The following is a 23,914-nucleotide window of genomic DNA, read 5'->3' as shown; positions in this document are numbered from 1 at the left end:
TATCTTTATCACGAACAGTGATACTTTTCCACCACGGAGAATTGTTTGGAAAAAAAAGGTTTGCTTCTGATTTGTTTTTATTGAGTAACCTTATTACATATTCAATTCAATTTTATTTATAGTATCAAATCATAACATGAGTTATCTCAAGACACTTTGCAGATAGAGTAGGTCTAGACCACACTCTATGATTTACAAAGAACCAACAATTTCCCACGAGCAAGCATTTGGTGCGAGAGTGGTGAGGAAAAACGTCCTTTTAGGCAGAAACCTCTGACAGACCCAGGCTCTTGGTGGGCTCTTTCTGTCACAGCCGGTTTGGACACAGACACTGATACACATATACAGATATAGAGAAACATGATTCATAATAATTATAGCAGTTGGTATGATGAACAGTGGCAGTTATAGTAACAATAAAGATAGTGGAACTATGACTAGAAATAATAGTTGTAGCAGTTCAGGGCGTAGCGGGGCGATGCATGGCGTTGGGTGGCGTTGCGGGGCATTTCGGAGCGTAGACGGGCACCGCAGGGCGTCGAGCAAGACCACGCCAGCTGCAGCCATGATTTAGGTGCCACCCCAATCCAAGGAAAACTGCGAGGCGAGAAAACAATCACATTCACAAACATATTCAATTTGATAACATATGGATTTAACAATCTCTGTTGTGTTTGTTAATGTGATTTGTTGAATTCACCCAGGACAAAGGGTCAATGAGCGAGAGAGGAGAGATGAAAGTGGACCACAGTCCTTCCTCTCTTAAAAAAACTCCCCCCTCTCTCTCTCTCTCTCTCTCTCTCTCTCTCTCTCTCTCTCTCTCTCTCTCTCTCTCCTTGCCTTTCCTCCATTTTTACTATTTTCCTTGGCTTTCCTTCTTCCCTTCTTCTCTCTCTGCCTCAGTTCATGCATTCAAACCAAATTGAATTATTCACATAATCACGTAATAATTGCATGTCTGGAATAAAAAAGGTGCACAGTAGTAGCAGGTAATTATTACTATCTGTAATAACCTGGAACATTCCGTAATTTAACTGTCCCTCGCTCCCACCGCGGCTGTCGTTTCTGATATTATTTCTCTTCCAATCCGTCTCTCACGCTGGTTTATTTCCACTCGTTTTTTTCTGCTTGCCTCAAGTTTTCTCCCTCTCCTGTCGTTTAGTTCACATCCTCTCCCCAGGTTCCCTCGCTCCATCTCTTCTCAACAACTGTTTTCCTCCATCACCCCTTTCCCTCGCTGTTATTCTAGCTAAGTGTAGATTTCTGCCAAGCTCAGCACTGCTTAAGCTCAGGACATAGTTATAGTTGGCCTTAACTCTCCTCCTCCCCTCTTTTTTTTTTTTCTTCTTCTCAAAATTTCCCCCCACTTTTCACAAAACTTCCTTTTCGGCTCTTCGACAAACACCCCTCCAAACCTGGTGTTGATGTTGAGTCTCTCGGCCTCGCAGCTCTCAGATACTCCTGTAATCTGAATATCTGCAGTTTTGACTGTGTTAACAAATGTTAACCTGACTGTTTGGAGAGAGAGCCTAAAAAAACCCTGATGTGCCGACCTTGTTTGATTCGTTTTGATTCGCTGTAGGGGAGTTTTGCGGAGATGGGTGCCACTTAAAGGGGAAGTGGGCTGTGATTTTAAGGTTTTTCAGGAGAAGAGCTAAAGGATGTGTGTGGTTTGAGAGTAGTGTTAAAATAATGCTGAAGGAATCAGTTATTATTATGCCACAATAACCTCAAAACTTGCAACATCTCTGTTGACCAAAATACTTCAAGGTAATGAAGACCCGATGACTATATATTTTGGCAAGAAAATGCAACACAAAAAGGAAAAAAAAAAGAGAAAATTTTATACATTTTCTTTTTCTCAGGAGTTCCCAGGGTTCTCCAGTCCAAGTTCAGTCTTCCTTTGGCATTGGTGTGTGTTCCTACCTCTCCAGCCAAAACCACCAAGTTTAAGATTACTGTGGACACCAACCAGCCACCAGTCAACCTCAACTCCATTTTCCCAGGTAAAACACACTCACACTCATATTGCACACTCACACACATGTACACACTCGCACATAATGATGCTGTTTGCAGTTTCTCAAAAACAACCAAGGCTCTTAATCTGAAGTCAAAACACATTGCATTGTTTAAGACTTTGGCAGTGGAGACTTCTTTTGTAAACTGATATGTGAATGCACACTTATGATACATTGTAATGCTGCTATTGCTGCCCAGCATGTGGAGGTTTTCACGTGATTGGAGGGGTTAACTGGATTACTTTAAAATCTCTGATTACAGTTTGGGGGAGGTTTTTGTGTACATGCAAGAGTGCAAGATGAGTATTTCAAACAAACAAACTAAAAAGAATGCTGTAAAAGCAATACATACATGTAATTAACACATACTTTGTAGTTAGTGGAACAGTGCAGGAACATGAAAGGCAATTATTGTCTTTCATTGAACCTTTAAAATGCACATGCAGCTATTACACACAAATTAGCTCCATTGTTTTACAGCTGTATCTTTTGTTGTCTCGCATTACCAGACCTTCCTCCACAGCGCTGCGGAGGAGAGTCTGGCTAGTCCACACAGCATTCCTGGATGGGAGAAAAACGTGCTCTGGTTTATTGGCATTTCTTTAAACCAATCACAATCGTCGTTTGCAGAGGCAACGGACGGAGCCACGTTGCCTCTGCCAAATAGCCTCGGGAAGGAACTTGTTTTGGTGGAACGTGTACGTTCAAAAGTTGTTTTTGTTGTGCAACAGAAAACTCAGATTGGACAGATAGTCTAGCTAGCTGTCTGGATTTACCCTGCAGAGATCTGAGGAGCAGTTAACCATAGTCCTCATAAATCCACCGTGCCAGTTTAAAATGGCAACACAAAGAAAGCGGAAGGTAACGGACATCCGGCCGAAATGAGCGTCATCCGGCGGAATTTCCTGCGGCCCCTGAACAATCCCGGAAATGAAACGTTGTCGATATAGACTATATCGGTTGTGTATAGGGAAGAAATCTCTGGGCCCAAGAAGTGTATCACATGATGACCTGCAGTTTCGACTGAGATTTTTCACCCAGGTGGCACAGGTTCAATTCTTGGTGTGGGGAAGGTTTTTGCACCAAAAAAGTGTGTTTTAAGCATCGTAGTTTAATCCCAGAGTGCTCAGATTATCAGTAGCTGGGGCTCAGCCGGTGGAGTGGGTTTTCCACTAAAGTAATTGCAGGATTGGCAGTTTGATCCCCAGCTCCTCCTGTCCTCCATGGTGGAGTGTCCTTGATCAAAACACTAAACCCTAACTGTGTCCTATGGTTTCAGGCACGTGAGTGCGTGTGAATGAGACGCAAATTGTAAAGGGCTTTGGATAAAAGCGCTATATCAATGCAGTTAATTTAATAATATCAATAATGAAACAATATAATATAATTCATATCTGTTGAAGTCAGCTGAGAGGGACGGATTGTACATTTAATGTTGATTAAGAGCTGAGGCCCAATGAAGCGGCCACCGGAGGGCGTTACACAAAGCCAAATGACATGAACGTGTGTGTGTGTGTGTGTGCGTGCGTGCGTGCGTTTCATCCCTTGGAATCTCTGTTCTGTTTCCCAGTTATCTTCGGTACAATCGGCTACAATCAGCAGCTCTGACGTCTAAACACCATTTAGACACAGTGTTCATACTGACAGTGGGCTTTTTGTGTAAAGAGGGATTTGTGTAAGCTCGTGCCTGCTTATATTGTGTGTCTTTGTGAACAGTGTGACTGTATCTGTTTCACCTTTGTTGGCGTCTTGCATCATGATAGGCCGTCCTATCTGTCTCATCACACTGCTTTCTGTCTTTCTGTCTCGGCAGAGTTTTCAGCTAAATCAGAAGATAAGGATGGGAATAGTTTGGCTTTCCAGTTCCTGTCAGGAGCCAAGGTTACCGTGGTGGCCTCCAAGACCTCCCGTGAGTCTGAAAACCACTACATACTGAACAGGATTTTCATAAGACACCGGTTTACCTGCATGACAACTGGTTCACATGTTAAAATGGGAATTATCTATCTCTAATACAGTACTGGCTCAGGGCTTCAACATTTTAACTTATGCCTTTTCCCAAATGGTATCTATTATTGCTCTTAATGGATTTATATACCTTTTGTTGCCTCTTTTACACATTTCAATATCTTTTGATAACTTTTGATTTCTGTCTGTACCTCTTCATTTCGTCAAGTACCTTTTGATAACATCACATACAATACATCTTGGACATTTTGCAATGCTTTAACAGTAAACAATTTATAAATATTGTAGAAACATTTTGCCAATATTAATCTGTCATCTGACATTTTTTGATACCTCTTGATACGTCCTCTTTAACTCCACTTGGACGCTTACGTTCTCAGCTGACATTACTGTGTTTCAGAGGCTGTAACAGTTTTTAGGTTAGAGTGAAGATACTGGTATCACTTAGGCTGGGTAAACCCAGCCCGATCTGCCGGCGATTTGATTTCTCCCTGCAGCTCAGGCTGGAAACCTGTACATTTATCTATCCTGCTTCCGTTACAAATCTGTGGGAACCAGTCACAAACTGGCTTATCCACCTGGCGTGCTATTGGTGGGTTTAACACGATGACGATAGAGAAGCGACCAAGCAGCTTTTTGTTTACATTGAACATGGCGGCCACCAAAGCGCAGCAACCCGTTGATGCCACTGTCGCTGCTACGTCACCCGGATCATTGGTCTGATTGGTTGAAGAACTATCCAATTGCGTACAGAGTCATTTGAACTATGCCCGTTGATCATGCCTCTTGTGCAGTAGAAAATACAGAGCAGACTCCCCAGACTAATGTTCAGTCTTAAAAGTTTGAGCTTGGTCTGCTGATAGCCAGACTAGGTATCATTGGTACCAACCATGTCAAGTCATGCTAGCTTGTCGGGAAGGGAGCAAAATAATGCTCCAAAGGGATTTTTGACCATTTCCATGAATCCTTAAGTGGTTGAAAATGGGTACATTCTGTACCAAATCTGTGTAACAAATGGTATCAACCCCAAAATTGCTGCAACAACTTAATACATAATTGCGCATGATGTTCTAAGCTCACGATAATGGGTCTGTGGTAGGGAGAGATGGAGTGGAAGAGGTTAATAACTGATAATCTGATAGTGCTTCCTTTTGATACCTCCTTTAAACCTTTTTGATATCCCTGGACACCATTCTGTACCTCTTTTCAACGATTCTTATTTCTCCCATCACTTCTATAAACCTTGACAAACCTCTTGATACTGTTCGCCATGTCTTAAGACTTTTGGATATATCCTAATTACACCTGTTTGATACAGTTCATCGTGACTCTTAAACCATCGCTTTAACCTTCATACTTTTGATGCGTTTCTAACTCTAAGCAACCCTTTTATATCTTACCACAGATAGCCTGTGCTATTATTTCATTTTTAGAACCTATTTAAACATTTTAGTACTTTTTTTAGATATCTTTAAATACCTTTTTGCAACCTTTTAATACTGATCCTTTCTTTTACTTTTCTCATTCTTCTTAAGAGCGTTACCGTATTCAGAGCGACTGTTTTGAGGACATGTGGTTGGTGGTGAAGGAGTTGGTCCAGAGATTCGACAAGCATTTCTCCAAACTGGGAGTCAAAGACTTCAAGAAAAGCTTCAGTGGGCCACTCCCTATGCAAGAGTACTTCCTGTCTGTAGACCACCACTTCCAGGTACACACTAAAGTTGATGCCTCAGTTGACCTTACAAGTGACCTAAACAAGCATTTCCAAGTAAATGAGAAGTCATCTTGTGTGTGTGTGTGTGTGTGTGTGTGTGTGTGTGTGTGTGTGTGTGTGTGTGTGTGTGTGTGTGTGTGTGCGCGTGTGTGTGCGCGTGTGCGTGTGTTAGCTACGTGTCAGTGCTCAGCAGTACCAGGATCTGCTGTCTGAGCGGGCTGTCCAATTCAGAGCCATCCAGCGCCGCCTGCTGACTCGATTTAAAGACAAAACCCCAGCACCACTGCAGAACCTGGACACACTGCTGGACGCCACTTACAGCCAGGTCAGACACAAACGCAGACACAACTCGCATAGTTCCGCTTGAGAGTCCGGGGTGTAATGAAAGACGGGTGGTTGGAGGAAACGGCTCGGACGATGTGACCCCGAGGTTTTTGTGAGTAAGAGCCAGTTGAGGTATGTTCAGCATCTGATCAGGACGGCTCTGAGAGGAGACCCAAGTGCAAACTCACAACATGCAGGAGGCTAGACAACACATCTGGCCTGATAACACCTCAGAAACCCCCAGGGGATGCTGGAGGACACTGCTTGGGAGAAGAAACTCCAGGGCCAAGCAACCTCACTCAGTCTTCTGTCACTGCAACCTAAACGCATATAAGCAGCAGAAAATATATATACTGTATGTATTTTTTTAATTTTTCTGGCTCTTGGAGGTTAATTTTACCTTAGAGTAAAAAGAGAGCGTAAATCTCACTCTCCCGCTCACTTTTGCTGTCTTTCATTAACTCAAACAAACACATGCACCCACATCTACAGTAAATTACACACACACACACACACACACACTCACACACACACACACACACACACACACACACACACACACACACACACACACACACACACACACCACACACACACACACACACACACACACACACACACACACACACACACAGAGCGATGACGTGTTAGTGTAGATTTACAGTGTGAGAGTTGTATTCTGCTGATTTATGGACTTCATCTCTTTCGGTGATTAGCTGTGAGCTCACACCCAGTTGGACACAATGTGCTTGACAGACACAACCTGTTACGGACACATTTGTACCTGCACGCCCATGTGTAGACACTTTCTTCCCCTTCCGCTCTGTGTGTGTGTGTGTGTGTGTGTGTGTGTGTGTGTGTGTGTGTGTGTGTGTGTGTGTGTGTGTGTGTGTGTGTGTGTGTGTGTGTGTGTGTGTGTGTGTGTGTGTGTGTGTGTGTATATGTGCTATAGTGAAGGTTAGTGTAAAGCTGATTTTGAAACAAAGCAGCTGTTTAGCATGTGTGTGTGTGTGTGTGTGTGTGTGTGTGTGTGTGTGTGTGTGTGGCAAAGTGATGGTTCCTTTCCCCTGCTGTTTACTCTAGAGGCTGACTTGGCGGTCATCAGCTCCACCGTCCATTAGCTTCTCGTTAGCGTAGCGGACGCGGTGTGACATCATCTCTTCATTAGCTGTTGAAGCTGTCAGTACGTCACTGTTTAGCTCTGTGTGATCAGAGCCACTCTCTCTGTCCAGCACGCTGCTTTAACAATGCATTAATGCACCGCAACTTTCAGAGTTCAATGAGAGGGAGTTAATGAGCTTGTTGAAGTTCTTAATACCATTCTAACCCAAATAAACTGTGTTCACCTCATGTTGGCAGCAAGCTATCAGGGAGCCCGTTATAAACTTGTCTGCCTTAAATGTTAATATCCTCTCTCTGTTTAATGTCTACCGCCTTAACAGTTTAATCAGCAGCGCTTACAGCAATCAAACTTTATCAGGAATGTTTTTTTAGGCATGCGAGACAAAGATAAAAAAAAAAGTTATTTGAATACATTGTGAAACCTAATATCTTTAGTTAAGCCACTGAAGACTAACCTGGTGTCTCGACCACAAGCGTTTCAGATGCGTTTTTCACTCGCACGTCTCACGCAACAGACACGCTATTTTTCTAATCCACACTATGCAACTGTCCGCACAAGTTCTTGCAGGCTCCGTCTCAAGTGCAACCGCGATCTAAAGCATTTATTAACGCTTCAAGTCTATTTTCTAACAATGCGCATGTAACGGATGTTTACTTCTCTTCATTTGTGTACAGTTAATAACGTCCCTGTTAACACTTTTATTGCCGCTGATGGTAGTCTCTGCGTTGTGTTGTGTGATGGTTGTAAACTAATGGCTGACAGTTGGACCCCAACGGAAGAACCACAGACAGCTCCGATGTCGTTGATCATTTATTTGCTAACAAGCCTTCGGAATCTGAGGGATACAAGCCTGGTCTCAGCAAAAACTATTCAATGTAAAATTAAGTAGTACTCAAAGGAAACTTACAAGAATTATTTCTGTTGCCACGCTCAACAACTATTAAAAATAACTATGAAACAACTACTAACTGACAATTGATCAACGGTACAGGATCATATACTTTTAGCTTTAAAATACATTCACAATTCACACAAAGATGCTATTTACACAGATGGATATTTACACATAGATAATTACTCTGGATGTACTCTATACATTAATATTTACAGGTTTCATCAATTTATATTACAGTACACACTCACCTGAGGGATATGAGCCTGGTCTGACTTGTTCCCCCAGTGATGGAAGCTTTATAGCTGGAACCTTGGATACTGTAACCTAGTAACTTATGAAATATGAAATTACAGTATAAAAATATGAAAATATGACAAATATGTACGCATTACAACTACCAAATAAAAGTAAAATTACTAACACAATTCATTAGAACTCAAATTGTTTTTAATGTAACATGCAAGAGGCATGTGTTACACGCGCGTAAACGCGATGTTGATGCCCAATAAAACACTACTACTTTACTACAATTTACTACATATTTGATTTATCATTATTTTATCATTTTAATTATTAAACTTTTGTCATTATCTTTTAAGCCTTTTGAAAAGTGGTATATAAATAAACTTTTCTTTGACATTTTTTGTTATATAAATAAAGTCTGGCTGCTCCTCTGCTGCGCGACACCAGACCAGACGGAACCGGTTTACACAGTCGCTTCAGTGTCGCGTGAACACTGCCGTTACGCGAGCGTGACGCTGACATGGCGTTTGCGGTCTAGACGGGGGGTACTGTTGCTGTTGTCACCTACAGTTTGTTGCTGGAGTTTTACTTTTAGAAAGGTCACTTGCTTTCGGAAGTCTGGTTATACTGTTCTTGACAAGAAAACAATGAACACCTGCCAGCCAATCAAAATTGAGAATTCTCTGTGGCTATATACAACAATTAATCATTTTGTTTGAGTGCAATCTCAAGAGGGCGAGTCTTACCAAATAAGAGCCTGCCAGAGGGTAGCCTCGCTTTGCCAGACCTTCCTCCACAGCGCTGCGGAGGAGGGTCTGGCTAGTCAACACAGCATTCCGGGATGGGAGAAAAACGTGCTCTGGTTTATTTGCATTTCTTTAAACCAATCACAATCGTCATGGGCGGCGGTAAGCGCGGGACAGAGCCACAGTGCTGCTGCAAAGCCTCTAGAAGGAACTTGTTTTGGTGGAACATGTGTACGTTCAAAAGTTGTTTTAGTCGTGCAACAGAAAACTCAGATTGGACAGATAGTCTAGCTAGCTGTCTGGATTTACCCTGCAGAGATCTGAGGAGCAGTTAACCATAGTCCTCATAAATCCACCGGAGTTTAAAATTACAACACAAAGAAAGTGGAAGGTAACGGACATCCGGCCGAAAAGAGGGACATCCGGCGGAATTTCCGGTGGCAACGGAGCAATCCTGGAAGTGGAACGTCATGTATATAGTCTAGCCAGAGGGCAGATGCCAAATAAAGCGAGAGACAATAGAGATATGGACTTTTGAGAGTGGCGTTCGGCAGATGAATGCACAGAGCAACTTTTTGGACCCTGATGCACAATGAATGATAACCCTCATACCTAAAGTATTTCAGTATAAGTTACTGGATTATCATTTGTACACAAATGCTTCACTATAAAACTTTGTTTAACCTCTTCAAACTTTGTGTTTCCTGACTCCCGATGTGCAGTTTGAATTACCTGCCAAAATGCCACTGTCTTACCCTACTCCAGCTCTTTCACTCGGCCTGCTATCTAGCTCTGATATCATGACTCTGCCTCCTCGAGCTAATGCTTTCTGCTGTCACTCCTGTCCATCACCCGTTCTTTCTCTCTCTCTCTCTCTGTCTCTCTCTCTCTCTCTCTCTCTCTCTCTTCCTCTCTTCCCGCCATCCAGTGGCTCTTTTGCGGGAAGTTTCTGACACACTATACACTCTGTAATGTATACACACCCGCCATAATGGAGGCTATCGACGGCTGGTCGGAAGAGTGATGAATGCGTCAAATTAATAATTCATATCAGTATTAGGAGTCGTGCTGCTGAGGCCGGGGCCAGCTCAGCAGTTTGCCTTCTGTAACAGGACGGATTTCATGAGGATACATCACATCCTCGTTTTAAGAAGAAGGTTGACATGGGAGTTGGATAATCCTAAAACCAAATATGCTTTTAATTTGATGATTTACTGACCCTTTTTTTCTGCTTTCATCTGTCTGTGTGGATTTCCTTTTCATTTCTATCACTTCTTTTTTGTTTTTCTGGCTTTCCCAGAAGGTTTTCTTCCTTCCTAACTATTCATTCATTTTTTCTTTTTCAAGTTTATTTTCTTATTTCAGTTTTTTCGTCTTCCAGGTCAAGCCGTTCTGTTTTTTTGTTTCCTACTTGCTTGCTTTTTCTTTCTTTTGACAAGGAGATGGATGGAATTGAAACAAAACATTTAACAGTTACTCATTTCCAAACAAGTGCACCTTTTAGCTTCTTGTCTTTATTAGTTTCATGTTGAACATCTTGCTCAGAGGCACTTCAGTAGTCTTGATGTAAGAAGCTAAGACAATGTTCCTTCTTCTCCCACCGTAATGTTTTTATTCCGATCAATATCAGTTTAAATGAGTTCCTGGTCAAAAACCTTTACCAGGTGAAACCTCATAGGACTTAAAAAAAAAGGAGACATTTTGTGGGTGTTTACCTCATGAAGCCACGGCTCCATGCCAGCAATCACACTGTTGTTAGAATGGCAACGGAATGTGTGGCCAATCAGGAATGCTGGTGAACCAGGCACCTCTTTCATTTCGGCCCGGAGGAATGTCTGCTGGGTAAATTTTCTGCATCAATCTTAGGTGATGGGGGGGGGGGGGGGGGTGGATTTCCCCCTCGTTAGCGGTGTGTGTCTCCACATGCAGCGGCCGGCTATCGCCGACGAGCCGTCAGAGATAAGAGAAACGAGCTCCCTGTGAGAATACTCTGTGGTCGGCTGTGCATTTATGCAGCCGCGGATAATATTTCCATTGTTCATGCTGCCTTTACGAGCCTATATATTATTCATGAATTCCTGAGAGCTAGCAAGCCACGTCTGACTTCATATGTGTGTACGTGTAAGCGCAGGGAACTTTTTCATCCGCCAACCATGGTGGCTGGATTCCAAAATACACCCTATGTTTGAACCGTTTGACCAGCTGAATGTGATTGATGAGTTTGGGAAAAGAGTGAGACCCATGAATGATTGTTTGTTACGTGACTGGTAGAGAAGACAAACCAGCTATGGACAAAAATTTGTTTGTTTGTTTGGGTCATTGGTGGTGATTTGCAGCTCTACTCTGAGTTTTCTTCTGTCTTCTGTCCAGGTCGGAGGTGTGTTTCGCCTCCACCTCCCTCCCCCCGTCACTGCTTAAAAAGGCATCAGTCATCGCAGCCCCTGTGTTTTACACTCTCCCCTCTAACTGGTGTTTGATTAATCTGTGGCAGCCAGAGGTTAGCCTGGCGCTAGTGCTCCATGGCTAACTAGCCTCTCCAAATTCAAGGGGGGAAACCCAGGACTGTCACTCACAGAAATAAGAACTAAAAGCCCTAAATGGAGTTTGTGGAAATGGATGAGGAGGTAGAACGGGGGTAGAACAAAGGGAGGGAGGCTTTCCATAAATATTTTCCCTGGCGCTGTTTCCTCTGGAGGTGAAACGTCCGTCGTTTGTTGGTATTAGTGTTAGCGCTGGGCTAGCTAGCGTTGACGTCTGGGAGGTGGCGGGGGGGAGGGCGGCTCGGGAGCTGGACCGGGCCGAGCCAAGCTGAGTCTCCCTGTAATTATGAGTTCAAACGTTGGAAGAGGGCGACTTGCTGACTGACGGTGTGACTGACAGGCCGTCCAGGGGCCTCGCAGGGCCCCTAATGGAGGCTTCTGGTAGACAGCAGCTTGATTTATCTGGTCCCAAATGGAGCTCTAAACATGGCTAAACACAGATCCCACTGTGGAGCGCAGGACCACCGCCATTAACAGTCGGGCCTCTCACTCCTTGTGTCTATGTGTGTGTATCTAAGAGTGCATGAGGAAGTGTGCATTTCAAGCGTGTATATGTATGTGTACTTACGTTTCATTTGGCCGTGTTTTCACATTCATGACTGTGTGTTTATCAATGTGTATAATCATAATTCAGTAGATTTTGTGTCACACGTTTTTGATGGCATGTGTCTGCATGCATGCAGACTGTGTGGACATCAGTGTTTAAATACTGTATGTTTGTGTATATGTGTGCAAGCATTTTAGCAGATTATGTCTGCATGTTTTTTTCCCCCCTGTGTTTGCATGTGCACTAGAGGTCTTGACGGGTCCAAACATTTTGACCAAATCCAAAACGGACTCATTGAAAACCTACCCAAACCTGACGTGCAAAAATAAATTTTCAGCAAAAGAGACCTGATCCGTGGTCAGTCGGAATAGAGCTGAGGATAACTGGAGAAAAAAAAAAGCGAGGATACCCAAATAAAAAGAGAGAGAACACAAGTTTCTGCAGCAGAATGGTACTTCACCAAATAAACAAATAGAACACATTTTTATTCTGTGATGATTATGACATGGCACATATTGAGAGAGATGATAGAGAATCCGGTTGGATCCATACATGACTGACACACAGACCTGCTTCAATCCAACAAAACCCTACCTGAATGTTGATTAGTTGATTTTTGATGACCTGACCCAGTTTAGGTCCCAGATCTGTAGGTTACTAGGAACTTAAGGACCCATGAAGATTAGTGCTAGTGCACTGGGGGTGGGTATCAAATCTCAATACTATTTATCAAATCTCAATACTTTTTGAGTACTCATCGAAATGTGTCTTTGGCACCATCTAGTCTATCAAGTACCAAATGCTTCATAGGATTCTAAGTCCTGTTCACTCTAATTTTGTTACTTTTAAGACTTGTTAGGTAACGTTCTTGTAAAGTTGCTTTGTGTTAAGACAGACACTGATGAACTGAAGAAGTTCTTCTTATGTTGTTCAATAGAGAAGCGTGAAACTCAAAGTACGGTATTGAAAAAAAAGTATAATTTTGGTGCCGACACTCAGGTATAGTATTGGCATCGGTATTCTAACTTTTCACACCTAAAGCGCATGGAAGTTTGCATATCTTAAGATGCATGTGTGTAACACTGCGTCCATGACCAGCCCGCTCTGCTTGTGTCTGCGCATGTACTCTTGTCACAGTTGACTGGTGGTGTGTTTGCATATTAACAAGTGTGTTTTCATGTAGAGAGAGTATGTGTGTGTGTCAGGTGTGAATGGCAGGCTCTTAGGTGCTCTGTGTGTTTGTGTATCAGATTAAAGGACCGACGGGAACCGGGAAACCTCCTCCCTCCCTCCCTCTCTCTCGCTCTCTCAATCATTTTTTGACTTCCCCCCCAGGAGATGTTTCACCGCAGTTACACACACATTTACACCCATCACTTCTCTCTCTCTCTCTCACACTCACACACACACACATACACATGCACACTGAGACCCCTCTCGAGGCTGAATGGAGCACAGAGGGGTGACGGTGGTCTGGTTTGTTTTCTCTCAGACTGTTTATGTGACTGTCTTATCACTGAATGGCTGTCTTTCATTCAGCTGACTGACACTCAATGGTGTGTGTGTGTGTGTGTGTGTGTGTGTGTGTGTGTGTGTGCGTGTGTGTGCGTGTGTGTGTGTGTGTGTGTGTGTGTGTGTGTGTGTGTGTGTGTGATGGGGGTCGGCTGTCTCCTGGGTGAGGGATTTTGTCTTTGTTTCCTCAGATGAGAAACCACAGCAAAGCCAACCCTACCTGTGTAACTACCGAAGCTGTTGCTGTGGGGTGTTTGCTGTAGTCTTTGTGGGGAGAACAGTCTAGAGTAGTACCACTAGTTTCTTTAAAAAGGCTACGTCCGACTTTTTTTTCACCATGGTTTCGCCACTCATTCGTTTACCCGCCTTGAGGTTAGGAGAACATTCTGCAAACGTAATAGCATTTTAATGTATTTCTCTTAGAGTTTCCTTGTGCCCATTTTTTCTTGTAATCTCTTTTTCTGCTTCACAACTTTTTGTGGTGAGCAAAACATGAGCAAACATGTGCAAATGAAAATCGGCCGGTGTTGAAAGCCATATTTCATTATTTTGGATTGAAATTGGTCCTCCATTCAATTCCAGGTAGCATTAGGTCATTAAAAAGTCTGTTTCAAGTTAAACTGTTTCAGATTAAGCTTTGCTAACCCTTGTAATATCAGTAGGATCGGATAACTGTTCTGTGATAGAGCTTTGGTTATTAGCCCAAGCCGAATCAGCCCCGCCCTGAACACCAGACGGGTTTGAGCCGAGTCTGGCTCTAATTTCTCCTCAATTACCTCAGGCTTGATCAGGTCAAGTTTCTTTTTATTTATCTTCTCCAGATTTTAATCAGGTTCAGGCTCATTAAATGCCGCAGCGGTTGCGGGCTGGATAACACACAGTCCACATCGGTTCCAGGAGGGTCAGGCCAGATTTTTGGACCAGACATAAGCCGTAGTACGAAAGTCGTGTAAAAACAATCACAGAGGGAGGAAGAGAAGAGGCATGAAGCATCTGTACTGTTCTTTATCAGACAGACATCGATGACCTGCCAGAGGATTTCCTCATAGATGTGGTGGAGCTGGATGAGACTTTATTAATAACATATGGATGTGGTCGGTGCGGGAGGGGGATCAGAGGGCGAAGTGAAGAGAAAGATAGAAGACATAGACTTGATTGAAGTGAAACAAAGACAAGACAGACATAGAAATAAAAAGAATGAGAATGTGGGATATTCCAAATATGAAAGCATGCGGAAAGGCAGAAAGATGAGGAGATGAAGTGATGGAGTTGAAGAGGAGAGAAGTGAAACATGAGAGAGACAGATGGATATACTGAGAGATGGTGAGAAACACATTTAGAAACAGAAAAGAAGACGAGTGCAAAGACAAAAGAATAAAAAATGGAAGAAAGGGATGGAAAGACAATGCATCTCTGTTCTACGGCAGTTTATGATGCAGGGCAGATGATGCAAAAAAAAAGAGAAGCGATAGAAATACAAAGATGTGTCTACCACTCTTTGCATCACAAGAAAGAAGGGTTGTGATTCAAAGAGATGATGCAAAAAAGAGATGATTGTGAAGCAGAAAGAGAGGGCATTCGCAGAGATGAAAGAAGTGGAAATGATCATTTTAAGATAGATCTGAATCAGGCAGATGGAGGGAGAGAGTCGTAAATGTGCCCCTCCTTCTTTCCTTTCTTTCCTGTCTTCTGATCCCACAGCTGAAAGAATCATAGAACAAATCTGACTTTTATTGTCCGTTTTATTTCCTATTGATCTGCTTTCATCTGTCTGCTGTCTGCCCTGCAAATGACAGAGTGATCCGAGCTCTTGATCACACCGCAGAGGACAGACGAGAGAGAAGGCAAAGGAAACAGAGAAAGTTTACTGAGGGCAAGGAACGAGAGTGTAAGTGGGATAAAGAATACTGTACTGTTTGTGACATTATTTAAAGGAAGATCAGAGACTAAAAGGAAACCAGTGACATAAAGAAGCAGTTTAAGAGTAAAAATGAAGTAATCAGAATCAGAAATACTTTAATAATCCCAGGGGGAAATTATTTTTGTTACCACTCCAGGTATACAAACAACATATACAAACAACATATATTATCAAAGCAAGCAAAAAAGAAAGAAAATGGCAGATTAATCCGTGGAAGAAATAAACACAAGGACAAGGAACTAATTCAAGACAGGATAAAGAGGAGGTGAATTAAGAATGAATGAAACTATGTAGACATTGAGTGAACTGTTACATGTAAAGAGCAAAGGAAAAGCAGGAGGAAGTTCAAAAAAAAAGAACAATGGTGCAGTATAAGGTAAATGACCGGTCCATAAGATTTCCTTCAGTACTCTGAAGAGACAGTCATCCGTGTGCTCCCGCTGTGCTCCAGTTATCACTTGCCGTCACTTACGTCCTGCCAAAATATTCACAGTCGAGTTTTAACCAGTGAATATATTAAGACAGAGTTTCCCACCATGCTTACCACATCATTTCCCGTTGTGTCCTGTTGCTGGGCACCAAGCAGAGATTTAATAAATCGTCCATGTTGGAAAGCTGTCACGCTGGGAGGAGATTAGACAAGCAGAGATTATAGAATGGAGGCTGTTTTTCCCTGCAGCTTTAATTAAACAGTCTGATAGTTCAGTCCAGGCCTGATATTACACCCCTGACCTGGGAAACCTGTGGCTCGACCATCATTGCGAACTGCCCTGGTAAAGACCACGGGTGAGACCTGGATCCCACTTCATTCTGCTTGGTGTCATAGGTCTTCTTTCTCTTCGTGTTGTGGTTTCAAAACTCCCCGACTGGTTTTTCTGGCACAGAAGTTTTCACTGTAACATACAAAACCGCAGCAGGGTGCTGTTTGCATTTTGCTTTGGTCTTGGGAAGCTTTTGTTTGGCCATAGAGTAAATGAAATCAACTTTGCAGCTCGCAAGAAAACGTGTGTAGGTTGATGCTGTTGGCCATGCCGAACCACAGACTGTAAACTCGTGCACTTTCAATGACGTTATGAGTCCAAAAGACCACAGTGAAGTGGTGATTGAAAACGTCCATTTGGTGCGCTCTGGTCTGCACTAGTGGTAGTGACTGGAGTGAAAAGGGGAAGTAATGCATTACAGGAGGCTTTTCAGTGTGTATTTTAAAATAAAAGTTAGGATTAAAGGTCCAGTGTGTAACGTGTTTAGTTGTTCATAATCAAAATCTGTGTTGCCCGTTCACAAACTTGTCCTTTTTCATGAATATTTACCACCACCATCAATTCCAAGTATTCCTTTTGGCTTGAAATTTTACATTTGCATTTGCATGAACTGGGTTAGATGCTCCATATTCATGCACCAACTTGAAATACGTTAGCCGGTAAGGGACATACAGGACATACTGCTCCGCCTTTCGCGTTTTCGCTGTCACATGATAAACTCACAGGTGCTGCTAATGGGTATCGTAGCTTCCCGGCCCCGGCAAGTTTGAAGAAGGAAACATGGAGGACCACACGTATTCAAAATCCAAATTTCAGGAACAGGAGTCTTCTTCTTGACCCAGAAAAAGAAAAAGGATATTGAAAAGAGCAAGAGACCGGCTTTTTGAAGCATGAAGCCTACCGTAGCTGTAATACGTACTTTGAACTGCGTGGTGCGAGAGAGTTGATTGTGATATATGATCTCAACGCTGGATGGGAGAAATTCCTACACATTTGGACCTTTAAAATTAAATAAGCCGCTAGTAAAGAGCACATAAAAATAAAGAAAAACAAAATGCGACCATTAACTACAACGTCCTCGGTTTGAGTCCGGCCCAATTTGTGTCATGTCTCCACTGTTAGGCTAAATAAAGGCTTTAAATGCCCTAAAAAGTGAACATCTAAGGTATTCAAATAGATATTAAAGTGACTATAACAGCCGACTAGGGCTGGGTATTGTTTAAAAAAAAAAGTTGATTCCAGAACCAATATTGCTATCCTTAATGTGATACCGATATAGATTACCTAATTTGATACTTTTTTTCTACGTTATTCAATACCCATCATGTGAATGGAAGCATCTCGGCACGCTGAACTGCCAACTCCACTTCACAGACTGTATGGGTTGTAGCTGCTGCAGGGCCAATCTTGTGTTTGATTAAATCAAAGGAGGCTTGCGATGATTGGCTGCTAGCAAAACCATACCAATAGTCTTTTCTTTTTTTTATCTGGGAACAAAAAGGACTGATTGTAGGTATCATTTGAAGAAGTTTCTATACTATTCTGTACTGGGTTATTTTGGTTGATACCTTAAAGGTATCAAGTACCCAGACTGATCTCATGAAGTGGCGTATGTATGACACGCCAATTCGTATGCCATTTTGGCGTGTTATCAAGACGCATAATCGCTTTTCAGCGTGTTTATCAACGCTGTTTGGCCTCCATTGACTTACATTACCTTGCGATTGCGTGTCAATTTACGTTGTAGCTAGTAGTACAAAAGGGCGAAAATCCGCGTAGGGAGGTTGGTCGGGGTGGTGGATGGGTCAAACACAGGACTTTCACCCAGGAGACCGGGGATCGTGTCCCACTTGTCATGTTTCCTTTGTGTGGCGCGTGTCACATTTCCTAAACCCAACCGTTGCTTTCTTCTTTTCCTAAAGCCAACCCCGTTCTTCTTTTCCTAAACCCAACCAGAGCACCAAATGCAAAGTCCCGTTCTGGCGTAGACATACACACAGATAGCTCCAAATGCAAGCATAGACATACACGCGGATAGCTCATAATGCGTACAGATAACACGCGCCACTTGGCTTTAGAAAGTGGCATGTATGTTTACGCAAAGTCATGATATCACGCTGACGTACCGATAGCCAGCTCTACGGCAGACTAAAGTTTACTGTGTTAATGTGAAGTAGAAATTAAAGGAAAAAAGCCAGTGTGAAAAAACTAACCGATGAAGTGAAGAGGATTAGATTAAGAAAGGGTTAAGGTGACTTAACATAAAGTAGGCGTAACGTTGCGAATAATTCGTTGGTACGCATCTCTTAATCTAAAACAGAAAAAATGCATTGACAAAGGTAATCAAGGTCTGTAGCAGTTTCACGGGTACTCAACAGAAAAGTCTGTCCGATTTGTATAAAAAAAACGTTCAGCAGAATTCATGCTCCAGTCTGACAGCACCCACCCCCTGCACATAGAGTTTCAGACCCTGCCTTCTGGTTCCCACTTCAAATACCCCCTAGTCAGAACCAACAGATATAAACACTCCTTCATACCCTCAGCCATCTAACTGTTAAACTCAAATAGGATAAGGTAATGTCAGCTTGACTCACCAACCACGCTTGATAAATATGGCTTTTTTAAATGTTTGCTATTTATTGTTGTATGTTGTATTTGTATTGATCTTGTGTAGTCAATCTTGTGTCACTGCTGCGAAGCCGATTGCCTCTCTGGGGACAAATAAAGTTCTACTTGACTTGACTTGTTATAAAGTAAAACTAAGTTTGCTCAAGTAAGCTGCAACAGTAATAATAGTTAACAAAAGGAAAATGATAAGTTTGAGTGGACATTAAAGTAATAAAGTGTGTTATTTTAAGTTCAAACCATTGAAACAAAGTAAATTGTGTTACTCTTATCGGGCCGATTGTGTTGTATTGTGTTTAATGTCTGATCCCAGGTCAGCTCAGACTATTCACTCTTTGTTTTAAACCAGCAGGACTCTGTCTGCAGCTCTGTAGAGGTTACACCCCAGAGAATATGATTACACAATAGCATGTAATGTGTATACACACACACGCGCACACACACTGTGCCCACATGACGGTGGAAATTTGCCACATGCATCTGATTTTTGATGAATAAATTCCTGTTCGTTCAAGAAATGCCGTTTCAACAATGAACCCAGTGTGTGCGTGTTATTCCATTATTTAATCAGCTGTAAATATAGCTGTATGGAGCGTGTCGTGGTCTGTATGTATGGAAACCATGTGCACAATGGGACAAGTTGGCAGTCTGTAATACAGTGGAACAATATATACAGATCTGCATTCAGAGCTGTAGCTAATGGATTTTGGGCACAGGCTGGAAAACGTTTGTGTGCGTGTGTTTATGTCTTTGTTCTGAGTGGCAGATACAGTCAAATGTAAAGCCGCTTTACCCAAATGAGAATTTTCCAATCCCACTTTTTTTTTTAAGTTTAAGTCGTGCTAGTGGTTCCTACTTTTTGTTATGTGCAGATATGTTTCAAAAACAAAAAGTACTCATTATTGATACCTTTTCATTAGTATTATGCGAAATACTAGCCATGTCACAGATATGTGAAAGTGCTAAGTCAAAGGCGGTTAGGTATTGATGAAGATTTTTCCCCCGAAAGGGGAGGAAGTCTCCATCAAGTCCAACTGCCCATGAGAGAAGAAATGTCTCTGATAAATCTACAGCAAGTCCTCCTACACTCCTCCTTTTTTCCGTCACTCGTCTTCCTATTTCCATTACTAGGGTACAGACACCAGCAAAGGGTCACATCTCCCAGACAGCAGCCAAGAGTTTCATTAAAGCCGCTTAATGTTAATTAGCTACAGATCATATATTTTGCCGTCTGTGATGTTTGTCATTTCGATCTCTGAAGAAATGTTCCCTGCATTGTTTTTGCACATAATGAAAAAAAAGTCGGAAGAGATTAAAGGTGTGATATTAGATTTGTTGGCGTCAGAGCTGAACCAAACCAGCTATTTATCATGTTTTTTATTATGTTTATAGAAATACAGGTATGTTAATTATGTGTGTGTGTACGTTAGTGTGTATGACCCTACATGACTGATCGCCTCCACCAGTTCACTTTCTCCAATGTCTGTCTCTGCATGTTGTGCATGTGCGTTTGTTGTTTCCGCCTCACAAACAATGGCCGATTTATAAGATTACACATGTTTACTCTGTAATCAGTGTATGTGTGTTTGGGTGGGTGGGTGTCAGAGAGAAAGTGTGGCGGCCTTGCGATGCCATGCCGAGGATATTTATCTTATTGCAGTGAATTCCCAGAGTTCTCTTAATTTTTCCCCTCTTTCTCCACCTCCTTCACTTACTTCTCTCTCTCTCTCTCTCTCTGTCTGTCTGTCTGTCTGTCTGTCTGTCTGTCTGTCTGTCTGTCTCTCTCTCTCTCTCTGTCTGTCTGTCTGTCTGTCTCTCTCCTCCCCTCTGTCCTTCAAAGGAGACCATTGAGAGAAAAGCAAACAGGCTTGGCGGGGGCAACACACACACACACACACACATACACACACACACCGGCACACACTCGCTGCTGCCAAGGGTGTGTTTGTGGGTACAACTTATTTAGTGTGGTTTTTGGAGTTTGTGTGTGTGTGTGTGTGCGCATGCATGAGTATGTTTAAGTAAGTGTGTATGGAATTCACATTACAAAGCCACCAGTGTGTTTGATCGGATCTAAGATTTAAGAGAATGTTAACTGAGTGTAAAGCTATGTTTTTAGTGTGTTAGCATCACCGTAGCACTGACCTAATTTACTTTACGTTAGCATCGTTAGCTTTGGATTAGCTCTCTGCTTCTACAGTTGTAAGTGTATGGAATTTTGACTCAGCTTGCCAAAGCTCCTTAGCTCCAAATTAGTGTCGTTTTCACTGGGACCACAACCAAAACCATCACCTCAGACCTGGCTCTCTCTCTCTGTGTGTGTGTGTGTGTGTGTGTGTGTGTGTGTGTGTGTGTGTGTGTGTGTGTGTGTGTGTGTTGGGGGCTTCTCAGGTCTCTGGTCTGGACTGCATCAAGTGTGTGGTTTAATGTTGGACTGTAGGGACACTGAGTGTGTACTGCTTGTGTGTAGGTAAGCAAGGGAATACACATGTGTTTGTGTTTCAGTCTGCATGTGTTTGTGTGTCATTCTGGGGGGAAAAAAGCTGCTTAGCTTCTTCTCTTTCTCTGTCAGATGAAAACCATTCTCTTTATTTTCAGGAGCTTTTCTTAATTCAGGATAGAAAAGTAATGGAGCGTCATTCTTAGCAGCAACGCATTTTTGGGCATCTAAGTATGATTAGTAGCATCAGCAGCATAATGTTGCAGCAGTTAATTTTCTTTGATCCACACAAATGTCGGATCAGCCATTACAAACTTATTCTGATTCAACAAGGTTCATAGGCATCAACGATAATTTTAAATTCTAGTGGAGATCGCAAAGTTTCCAATGATATTAAATATGTCAGGTTGAATTTTTAAGAAAATTTGTATAGATGCACAAGAGATCGAGGCGCTGGTCAAACCGCGGTATAATGTAAAAGAATTCAAAATGAGAAAAACAGAACTCTAAAATCTTGTTTTCATTTCCAAGAACTAGGAGTACTTGCAGAAGTGTACTGAAGTACTTTTGAGAATATCGACAACCTCCATTGAACATGAACCTACTGTAAAGAAGCTTTAACTTAGGGGAGGAAAAAACAGATGGAGTGTGTGTGTGTGTGTGTGTGTGTGTGTGTGTGTGTGTGTGTGTGTGTGTGTGTGTGTGCGTGCGTGTGCGTGCGCGCGCGTGTGTGCGCGCGTGTGTGTGTGTGTTTGTGTGTCTCTCTGTGTGTGTGTCGAGAGCGAGACTTTGAGGGGTCGAGACAGAGACTTTGAGGGGTGTAGACCGAAGCTAATTTGTAGTCAGGATCTCTTTGGTTTTCGTTTGTCAAGATTAGACCAGAAGCAGATAATGCATGATTTACAAGCACGCACACAAGCACGCACGCACGCACGCACACACACACACAAATGTATTCAATCAATTACATGTAGATGTACATGTAGAGCTTATAACTAAATCCTCAACTAATGCAAATTAAATTCTGCATTTTGTATGTCCATGATAATATCAAATAAAACAGAGAAGCAATAAAAATTTGTGCAATTTCTGTACACACGGATGATGATTGACATGGATGAATATCATTATGAAAATTGATTTGACTTTAAAATGTATTATATGAATGCATGGTCTTATTAACCAAAGGCTGATAATCTTGTACCTCTGTGCCATAGAGCTCCATTGCTCCACTATTAAAAACACATTATTAAGCCACACTGTTGCACTGGGTGACATGTTCCTTTATCACCATGAAAACACACACACACACACACACACACACACACACACAAAGTCAGGAAACAACAACCTGTCTTTTCTTACTGTCCTATCCGGTCATATTTGATCATGTAAAGCAATGGCAGTAATGAAATTGAATTCAGCCACATGTTTGGTATTTAGCTGTGTGATGCTAACCAGGTTTGGAAAATTACATTTCATTTTACACAATTTTTAGTCCTGGTATTTTTTTGCAAAGATATTTTTCAGTGAACTGCACCTTATACTATATCACTACAATAACAAGAAACAACAACAACCATGTAGGGATGTCCTGTAGTGTCTCTGCTGGAGGCACACAACTGGGATCTGGACCTACAGGGTCAGGGTTATGTGATAAATGTTTAGACAGTAGTTTTCTCCACATGAATATATATTTTATTGTTTTAGCAAAAGTTGTTGCATTTCTTTAAGACACAGGGCTACAGCAAAAAGGAAAAGTTAAACGAACACACTCAGTTTGTGTTCATTTAACTGTTCCCACCATACAGAGGAGCTGGGAGGAGACTCAGTGGGAGGCTATGGCGCCACCAGACATGTATTCACTGTTAGTGCTAGGACATGTTATGTTTATGATGGTTCCTATGATGTAATATCACAGCCACCACAACCATATTGTTGATATTAGTGGCATCCAGATTCGGCATTAAACGCTTTAATGCTACAATCCTTTAATTAATTTGAACTAAATCATGTTTCTCATGTCATCTGACATTGTTTTGTCTTCGTTAATTACAAGTGGACTCATGCAGAGCCTGAGAACATCTTTAGGCAGGGCGAGTTCAATTCTATAAAACATTTCAGCAACAAGTGCTTTACATAATTAAAGGCATTCAGACAAAGTGCAAAAGAAACACACTACAAATGGACATTTAAATGCAATTTAAAAATAGAATAAATTAAAAACAAGCTAAAATGGAATAAGACAGGTATAAAATACAAAAATAAAAGTAACAGCATCGAACAGAAATATGTAACAGGCATTCTCTAGTCATACTTGTGCACGTTACTACATTTTATTAGGCTAGGAATATAGCAATTTCTGTTTTTTTTTATTTTTTTATTTTTGTCGCTTCATCTCTGATAATTGGCTTTTCAAACAGTTGAGAATTTCAAAGCATTTGACTAGATGACAAAGACTCACAGCAGTCTGCTGAGCAGCCAGCAAAAGGGCCCTAGCTTCCTTATGATGACTAGGAGTCTGTTTGTTTTTA

The 23,914-nt window shown here is 42.0% G+C and overlaps 1 protein-coding gene across 2 annotated transcripts in view; it reads left to right on the top strand.

Annotated features, from left to right (window-relative positions):
• bbs9 (Bardet-Biedl syndrome 9) overlaps nucleotides 1–23,914 on the top strand; it is a 201,953-nt gene that overhangs the window by 68,393 nt on the left and 109,646 nt on the right. For both annotated transcript variants that reach the window (XM_031298508.2, XM_031298507.2), the window contains 4 exons: nucleotides 1,866–2,006; nucleotides 3,835–3,930; nucleotides 5,525–5,697; nucleotides 5,876–6,028. In XM_031298508.2, coding sequence (XP_031154368.1) covers nucleotides 1,866–2,006; nucleotides 3,835–3,930; nucleotides 5,525–5,697; nucleotides 5,876–6,028 — 563 coding nt within the window. The remainder of the gene's footprint in view (nucleotides 1–1,865; nucleotides 2,007–3,834; nucleotides 3,931–5,524; nucleotides 5,698–5,875; nucleotides 6,029–23,914) is intronic.

This window comes from Sander lucioperca, chromosome 10, assembly GCF_008315115.2.
Source record: "Sander lucioperca isolate FBNREF2018 chromosome 10, SLUC_FBN_1.2, whole genome shotgun sequence".
Lineage (NCBI taxonomy): Eukaryota > Metazoa > Chordata > Actinopteri > Perciformes > Percidae > Sander > Sander lucioperca.
This window is presented reverse-complemented; position numbering and strand designations above follow the sequence as displayed.